This window comes from Capsicum annuum, chromosome 9, assembly GCF_002878395.1.
Source record: "Capsicum annuum cultivar UCD-10X-F1 chromosome 9, UCD10Xv1.1, whole genome shotgun sequence".
NCBI lineage: Eukaryota > Viridiplantae > Streptophyta > Magnoliopsida > Solanales > Solanaceae > Capsicum > Capsicum annuum.
Window position 1 is genome coordinate 159,940,993 of NC_061119.1, and position 9,464 is coordinate 159,950,456.

At 33.3% G+C, this 9,464-nt stretch overlaps 1 protein-coding gene and 1 pseudogene across 1 annotated transcript; one reads left to right on the forward strand and one right to left on the reverse strand.

Moving 5' to 3' along the window:
* Positions 1–3,748: 3,748 nt before the first annotated feature.
* On the forward strand, positions 3,749–5,327 carry LOC107842422 (annotated as a pseudogene).
* LOC107842419 (asparagine--tRNA ligase, cytoplasmic 2) lies at positions 5,319–8,607 on the reverse strand. Its single transcript, XM_016686258.2, has 8 exons — positions 7,908–8,607; positions 7,591–7,827; positions 6,707–7,291; positions 6,421–6,606; positions 6,270–6,334; positions 6,059–6,188; positions 5,863–5,921; positions 5,319–5,718 (listed from the first exon to the last, which is right to left on the reverse strand). Exons 1-8 carry the CDS (start codon positions 8,298–8,300, stop codon positions 5,535–5,537), a joined length of 1,839 nt encoding a protein of 612 aa, XP_016541744.1. The 5' UTR covers positions 8,301–8,607; the 3' UTR covers positions 5,319–5,534.
* Between the last annotated feature and the right edge of the window lie 857 nt (positions 8,608–9,464).

Sequence of the window (9,464 nt, forward strand, 5' to 3'; positions counted from 1 at the left end):
AACAAAAACGTTATTGTAGACTACATATCAAGACAAAGCTACACAGACTGATATAATAGAAGAAGATACTCTAGAAAAAATACTCAACACCCTAACTACGCTTTCAATGAAAGTGGACAGTATGAGTAATGAGATAGAAAAGCTAAAGACTAATGAAGATAAACTGAAGTCTATAGCTACAAATCAGCTAACTCAGTAGTGTGCAGAGCTATGTCGATCGAAAGACATTAAAGTTCTAGAGCTAGAAGGAGACGATGGGACACTCCATAAAACCCATAACGTTTATCAATCTACTTCTGCAGGTACAAGCAGAGGAGTTAGTAGACAAAGATATCAGAACATGAATATGAATAAGATATTTGAGAAACCATTTATACCAAAAACACAAAAAGACCCCTTGTTCATACCCCCACAAATTGCCACATACCGAGATAGTCTGAACCAAGATAAAAAAATTTACAAACTATACAGCCCAAAAGTACATAGAAAATATCTATAGAGTACAAACTTTCCTAAACCTTAACCCCAAAGCTATAAATATCAAAGAACCAAACACAAATTATATAACCCAAAAATTACAAGGTTACAACAAGCTAATTGCACTATCCAAAACCAACACAAGCCTAGTAAAAACTTATTTTGACTATGTATTATTAAATAATATACACCCAAGACGGAGAAGAACTAACAGCTATGGAAGAATTACATAAAATATTCACCATCTATAAAAGGATAACAAAAGGAAATCTATTTTATATAAAGTGTTATACTGCACCAGCAGATATATTATACGACGAAATAAAATCAGTTATACAAGTTGTAAAAATAGGATTAACCAGAGATATGATTATACCGGAAGATATTACGCAGCAGCCAGAGATACCCAGAATTGAGATACCTAATTTCTACGCAAATAAACGACTCATTGGACTAGCTACAATTATTCAAGAATTAGCAAATAATTATACCAATGGAAACCCAATATGGAGCTATTATTCAAGAGACCATCAGATGATTTATTCAAATTCAAAAGAACTACGACAAGCAGATATGGAAGATGTTAGGAAATGGATAATGACATTACTTAACCCAGAAAAACTATCTACTGCAAGAGCAATTAAGAAAGGATTTATTTCAGACGGATTATTGACAAAATATTGCAAGATAATTGGACATAAATATTCAGACCATCAATGTTCAAGATGTAATGAATAAAATAATATTATCCCAGAAGTCCACCTAGAATAAAAGAATCAAGAAGATAAGCATGCTAGCTGGAAGATAAGATAAGAATCAATAATGTAGATATGGAAAAAAGCAGATACGACAACGAGAAGATATCAACGGAGTAATAATGGAAGACAAGATATTAAATTTTACGTAAAATTGTTGTATAAATTTTTAGCCTTTTTTAGCCTTTTTGACTTTCTAAGGTTATAGCACTAAGTCTTGTAGCCTTTTTAGTCTTTTAGCCTTTTAGGCTATGGCACTAATTCTTGTCTCATTAGGAGACTTTTTAGGATTTTTAGAAAACGTGTAAGTAATGTAAAGACTTTTGTAAAAAATTCATTCTATAAATGAGAGGAACTGAAGGCATTGCAAAGCAAGCCTTCATGTGTTGAAGCACAAATACTCTCTCCTGTCCGCAACAAATATTTTGCCTAGTTAATTAAAAAACAGATATATTTCAATGGAAAAAGCTATGGAGGAACAAACCTCAGAAATATCAAAACTACCCGAACAAGTATATTTATTTATGATTATGAATAGCTAAATTCATAATTCCCAACAATCATGGTATGATAAAATAAATTCATATTAGTTACTTTATAGTAGAATTATTCGAAGAATAATATGTTAAGAAGTTTATTAGCAAAGTGGAAACGGAGAAAAATCTCTAAGAACTATGTCATCCTAAAGGTGAAACCAATAAGGCAAGAAGCCGTGACGGGAAGTAACCAGAGTAGAGGCGCTGTTTAAGGAAAAAGTATCCAAATTACCATGCTAATAGTGATCGAAGAACATGTTATTTAAGAATAATCTAGTATATAGTAATCTAAGATGACCATATTTTGTTATGTATATGATTGGAGGAAATATTTTGAAAATAGCAATTTTGTGAAAATGAAAAATTATTTATCTAATGTGATGGTAGATAAAATTAAAATACTTATTTTGTATGCACTTAGGGATATAAAAGTAGTAGATATAAGAAAAATCATATTAGAAAAAGCATTTGGTAAATATTATATGACTAGAGTAAATTACATACCATACGTACCTAACTACTCTTACAAATACTTACCATGATAAATTACATAGAACTTTTGGAGAAAGATATGAGAAACATACAGTTAATAGAAAAACAGATGAAACTAAATTTAGACAAATACATGGAAACTAAAGAGATAAAATATATAGAATTTCTTAATAAAAATATGCAAGAACTACTAAGGATAAAACAAACAACTAAAAAATATTATAATAAAATATTTAGTCAATTTTAAATGATAGATAATCTTAAAGTCTTAATCTTATATATACTTAGAGATATAGAAATTATAGATATTAAGAAAATAATATTAGAAAAAGTATTAGACTATGAAATTGAAACCATAAATTGCATAGCACAGTTATACCTAGATAATTACCCAGAAGGATATTATTCAGATTAAGAGATGCTAGAATATATTAGAAAAACTACAGAAAATCAAGATAATCTAAATAAAGAAATTAATTATAAAAACCGAATTAGAAAAATAATGGAGAATCTAAAAGAAAAATTAATATGGTTAAAAGAAACCTTAAAAAATTTAGAAAAAAGTACATGTGATAGTTTATATAATTTAAAAAACTCACCACGAGAAGAACAACACAAGATAATAAATAACATTAAAAATCTAGAATTAGATATACATTACAGTACAATTAGGATAAGTTATTATACAACAATTACTACAGGATAAAATAATAAACCACACAAATTAATGAATACATCTTACGAAAAGAATAAATCATTAAAAGATATTGAAACAAAATTTAAGAAATATCCACGCACAAAGAAAAATAGATTCATTATACATATAATAGATATGCGGATAATTAACTTATAAAATAGATCTATTATATATATAATGAATCTATTTTTCTTTGTGCGTGGATATTTCTTAAATTTTGTTTCAATATCTTTTAATGATTTATTCTTTTGGTAAGATGTATTCATTATTTGTGTGGTTTATTATTTTATCCTGTAGTAATTGCAGAGTTACAGATTTCTGTATAATAATTTATCCTAATTGTACTGTAATGTATATCTAATTCTAGATTTTCAATGTTATTTATTATCTTGTGTTGTTCTTCTTGTAGTGAGTTTTTTAAATTATATAAACTATCACATGTACTTTTTTCTAAATTTTTTAAGGTTTCTTCTATCCATATTAATTTTTCTTTTAGATTCTCCATTATTTTTCTAATTCTGTTTTTATAATTAATTTCTTTATTTAGATTATCTTGATTTTCTCTAGTTTTTCTAATATATTCTAACATCTCTTAATCTGAATAATATTCTTCTGGGTAATTATCTAGGTATAACTGTGCTATCCAATTTATGGTTTCAATTTCATAGTCTAATACTTTTTCTAATATTATTTTCTTAATATCTATAATTTCTATATCTCTAAGTATATATAAGATTAAGACTTTAAGATTATCTATCATTTAAAATTGACTAAATATTTTATTATAATATTTTGTAGTTGTTTGTTTTATCCTCAGTAGTTCTTGCATATTTTTATTAAGAAATTCTAAATAAAAAGTCGTACAAAATCAGGTGTTAAGGACGAATGAAAAATAACATGCATGGCTTGAAACGTTCGGTTGGTCACGATGTGATATAAAGTAGGTATTAATTGATTTTCAATTTTCACACATAATTGTTAATTTTTATGAGCTAAATACTTTTTAGTGTGCATGCTACTTATATGTTTGAGCATGTTCAACGTACGTTTCCTAGAACTAGCATCCTATACATATGTCAAAACCAATCATGTATTCATTTTTTTTTCTTTCTTTTTTCAGCAGAAGGTTCATTTTTCAACAGAAAGTGGGCAGTGGTCCCTCTGTTATTGCTTTTTAGACTTTTTGTGTGACAAGTATTCAGGACCAATGAGCTCCACAGTATGCATGCCAATGAACTTACCTCTTCTTTTGACTGTCATCATATAGCAACAGCCAACAAGCCATATCCTCATCCGCGGATTTAAGGCGACTTAGGCAGACAATTCAACTGAATCTGTTGTTGACTATATAACAAATTTCATCAATCAGGACTCAGGAGGCAATAATGGGTCGACCAAGTCAACTTATTTCTCCACGTCATCCTTCACCCTCTATCAGTTGCCAAATTGTATAAAGAAGCTACTACTATCTTGGGAGAAGATAAGCCATGGCTTTCTTACACGATAGATTTCTTCTCATACTTGTCTTCTGCATTAGCACTGAAGTGTCTGTCGATCCTCTGGGCAATTATTGCGACCATGCAACCAAATCCAATAGCGTTAAAACAAATGCAAATATTGGAAAGGTGTTGGCTGAATTAGTATCAGTTTCTGCTAAAGATAGCTTCAGTACTACCTCCCATGGTGATGCTAAGAACCAAGTATATGGCCTGTATCAATGCAGAGGAGATATTAGCCGCAATGACTGCTTAAGTTGCATCCTTGATGCAGCAAAGGGGATCCGGGAACGCTGTCCAGTCCAAACTAGTGCTAGAATTTGGCATGATTTTTGGTTCTTGAGGTACCAATTTAAGAATTTCTTGGGACAAGTGGAAACAATTCCTGGAATATTCTACTAAGAATTTCTTGGGACAAGTGGAAACAATTCCTGGAATATTCTACTAAAATATCGACTTCGTATCTGATCCTGACTTCTTCAATAGAAAGCTAGCGCAATTCAAGAATCAAATAATTGCAGAGGCTATTGTGCCAAAGAACAGAGGGCTTGGAAAAAGCAAAAGTAAACTATCACCTTTTCTTACATTATGTGCCTTGATGCAATGCACAAAGGACATACCAGAGATAGACTGTGCTCAATGCCTGGCCGTAGCAGTTCGCAATTTCCCCACTACTTAAACAGGAATGGGTGTCGAGTCCTGTATAGCAGTTGCTATGTTCGTTATGAACTCTACCCATTTTTCTTTCGCTTAGATCCAAAAGAGAAATTAGCCAACATATCAATGGACTACTACACATTCAAAATGTCCAAACCTTGAATGATAATTAATATGTAGTACTTTATGTATAATAAAGAACTTGAAATGTTTTCTACTAGTTTGTGTTTTCATTGTAACATCCACATTTCCAATAATTACAAATGTACGAGCAAACACAGTGCAGACAGTTCCAAATGTTTTGTCTGCTCAGAGAAAAGCTGTACTTGTATGTACGTGATTTAAGTTACAAACTGATCTATTCAATCAGCAAGCCTTTGAATGTACATCCATTGATTTGGTGACCTATCCTTTTCTAAAGGACTTAGTTATTAGCTCTGCCAGAACTTCTAGGAAAAGGGACAGCATCTTTGACATCATTCAGGCCAGTGGCATAAAGCACCAAAGATTCAAGCATTAGGCTGAAACCGGAGGTTTTGACAGAGCCATGACAGCGAAGATCTAGATACCATTCGTACTGCTGTTTTGGCAGCCCCAATTCTTTCATCCTGCCAACAAAGAACATTGAAAGCCTTAGCACAATATCGTTTGCCATGAGTTCCAATGCTCAAGTAACGAAAGAAAGCATGTATGGATATGCATGAAGGGTAAAACAATACATCTGAACTTCAAAAGTGAACACAGTTTGTTACCTCGAGCTCAACACATCGAAGCGTTCTTCACTTTGGCTTCCCCTAATCACAGTTCCTACCTGCAAACGAACTTGGCTTAAGCTTAATTATAAATTCAAATGGTTGTAAGGATTATTCTCTCATGACTTAGAAACTAAAGTACACAACCTCTAATCTGCCAAGGAATGCAATCCCTGATTAAATGGTCAAATATTACCTTTGGTAAGACCACATTAAATGTTGCAGAGGTCTTCCCATCATCATTCAAACGGACATAGAATGGCTTTAGTCCTTTTTGGTGGTTGTATATAATTACTGGCTTTTTATATATTTCATCAACCAAATAACTGCAACCAAAAGATAAGAAATTACGGAGGAAGGTTGTCCTTAATCTACCAAATTTACTCAGGAAAGCTACTAATCCATACCTTTGATGTTCTTCAGTCAAAGCAACTCCAAATTCTACATTACTCTGAAATTTCTTGCCAGCCACCTGTTCTCATTCCATTATACAAGTGTGAGATACCCATCCTCCAAAAGTTAGCCATGCGTTCAAGAAATTGTGGCAAAAACCATTACCTGTCTCAGAACTTCTATTGCTTCGGCATAGGAAATCCTTTCGAATGAACTTGACATGGTAAACTGAAGGCGCTCTATAACAGCTTTGTCTATCCGTTTCAATACGAATTGTAGATCTTCCATGCAATCCTCCACAAGCATTTTGCATACAAACTTTAAAAAGTCATTCGCACAATCCATGGCATCCTGAAAATGGCCATGGAGTTATGGCAAAATTAGCAAACATAGTGATGAACAAGAGAAACATGGGAAATATCCAACTGCAATTAGACACTAGAAGTAATACTTCTAACTCTGAGAAGGCCATTTCAACATCTACCATCCATGTCTCAGCTAACGACTTTTTCGATGCTGATTTCTCTGCTTGAAATCTGGGGCCAAATGAGTAGACATTTCCAAGAGCACATGCTTGACTCTCCAGATGAAGATGACCAGAAACTGTCAGATACGTCTGGCGTGCAAAGAAATCTTTGGAGAAGTCAAATTTTCTTGTATCAATTGTGACTCCAGAGTTTGCTTTTTGCCTAGTTTCTAACTGTGAAACTAGCTCCTTTGTTTTCTTCAAGTCCTGCTGTGCAGCAACTAGAGCTTCCTTATTGCTATCGGTTCTGCTAAGTTCTTCAACTTTCTTAGATTTGTCTTTGATAGAAGCCCAGATGGCTTCAACACTGACTCCAGCATTTTCAGTGGAACTGATTTGGTCATCCTTTTTGCCCTTGCTAAGAAGAGTTGTAACGAGAAATTTCTCACTAAAACCTTCAGAATCTGTGCTTGTAATTATGGGTACTTGAACGTGAAGGAACCCTTGATCTTGGAAGAAGCCATGAGTTGCCCAAGTAAGGGCATTATGAATTCGCGTGACAGATGCCACCTGCAAAAAAGAAGAGATTCAAGACAGAGGTTATTTACGCCCACCAAAGAACTTAAAATGAACTGATCAAAGAAGTTCAAATTTTGATTTTGAGACACCATATTGGCCTCAAATTTCAACATCCATAATTAAAAGGCTAAAAATAAGTTATGTTCCTATACAAGAAAGTACAAACTACCATCCAATTTTATCAAGTGCACAACAGTCCTAAAGATCTAAACTAGCAAAGAATTCAAGACAAGAGGCTCTTAATTGACATGAGGAAAAAAGTTAGTAAAATGAAATGGAGAAGGTATCACCGTCGTTGTCCGAGGCCGAAAGTGGGAACAATCTCTTAAGGATTCCAGAGGCAATCGCTTCTTAGATAATGGATAATTAGATTGGTCAACCAGACCAAGATGTAAGATTTTCTCTGCTTGGAGCTCAACAACGTGTTTCCCCTGCACTGATGGCCTCTGCAATACACCTTCAATTAATACGCATGTTCCCGAAGGCATAACTTGGCATGGAGTCGCTAGTACCGAGTCCACAAGAACCTGAAAGATTGATCATGAACCAACAAAACGTTATGTCTGGTTTTCTAAAAGAGACATTCCAACAAACGGAAAGAACGTACCTGAAGACTGGGCACACAAGAGCCATCACTAACTTGCAATATTGACACTGAGGGTTGTGGAGCCTTTTGAATAATAACGTTTAATTTTTCACGTGCACGATGTTCCCCTGCTCCAAAGACCTTCATAAGGGACCTGAGTAGTGGAATCCGAGATTGAAGAACCTCGGAACAGGTAACATCTTTTGGGCTCACCACATGTGCGGGGGGAGGAGGCGTTACAGTTTGTATCCTGATCTCCCTGGAGGACTTAACCCACCCTCCAATTACAATCCTCTTACCAATTAACCCCACCCCACCATCACTGCGTCCTAATAAAGTTTTCAACATCACCCTTTTTGTGTATTTCGAAAGGGTGACTGGCATCTCAACCGCTGGAGCTTGTTCTGAAGCCATTTCTGATTATTAGGAAAATATTTCAAGAATGAGAAAATGAAATATACAGTTGTTAAAGGTGTAGTGTTGATGGGGTAGGGATTTATATTGAAGAAATATTGCAGAATTTTGATTCTTTGCTTTGGAAGATATTGAGGGGTTGAAGAGGAGGAAGATGAAAGAAGAGGGTATTGGGAAGTTTGGGAAAGAAGGAAAGCGATAGAGATCCATATGGACTATGGAAGGAGGCTAAGGTTTGGTATTCTTCAAAGGCCGGAAACTCGCGGGGATTATATTTTGCCCGTTTGAACTACTTTTCAAATTGCTTCTCCAAACCAAATCATGAAATCCAACAAATACATAAATCAACTGAAATTAAAAAAAAAAAATTAACTTAGATTTGATTTAGCTTAATTTTTTGATAAATTTAAAATACTCAAATTATGAATGTGTTCGGTATGGCAGAAAAAGAGTTTCAAGAAAATATTTTCTAAGAAAACAAGTTCTATCTTACTTATTTTCAAGTGTTTGTTATGCAAGTAAAAAAATGCTATCTAAAAGAATTAGTATATATTTAATACAAAACAATTATAATGAATAGGGTAAGTGGGCCGGGTAAAAGAAATTTGAATTTTTTTTTTTGAACAACAAATTTTGAAAATTTAAAAATATTTTTTTGTGGAGTAGTGGGGGGTGGGGGTAGGGGTGGGGTAAGTAAAAAAAATTTAATTTTTTTTTTCAAGAAAATTATTTTTTTAAAAGAAAAATATTATTTCCTCCGTTTAAAAAAGAATGACCTACTTTGACTTGGTACAAAGTTTAAGAAAATAAAGAAGACTTTTGAATCTTGTGGCCTTAAATTAAAGTTGTGTCAAATGTACCAAAATGCCCTTTAATCTTGTGATTCTAAACATATCATTTGGAAAGTTAAAATTAAAATATTTTCAAAAAAGGAAAGGGGTCGTTCTTTTTAAAAGAACTAAAACGAAAAGTAGATCACTCTTTTCTAAACGGAGGAAGTATTTTTTTTGGGGAAGGGGGCTGGTATGGGGCTGGGTAGGTGCTATGGGGTGGGGTAAAAATTTTTTTTTTTGGTGGTGGGGGTTGGATAATTTTTTTTTTATTTTGGGGTTAGAGTGGGTGATTTTGAGATTAGCATGAACGTTGCAACTTATTTGTTCCTAT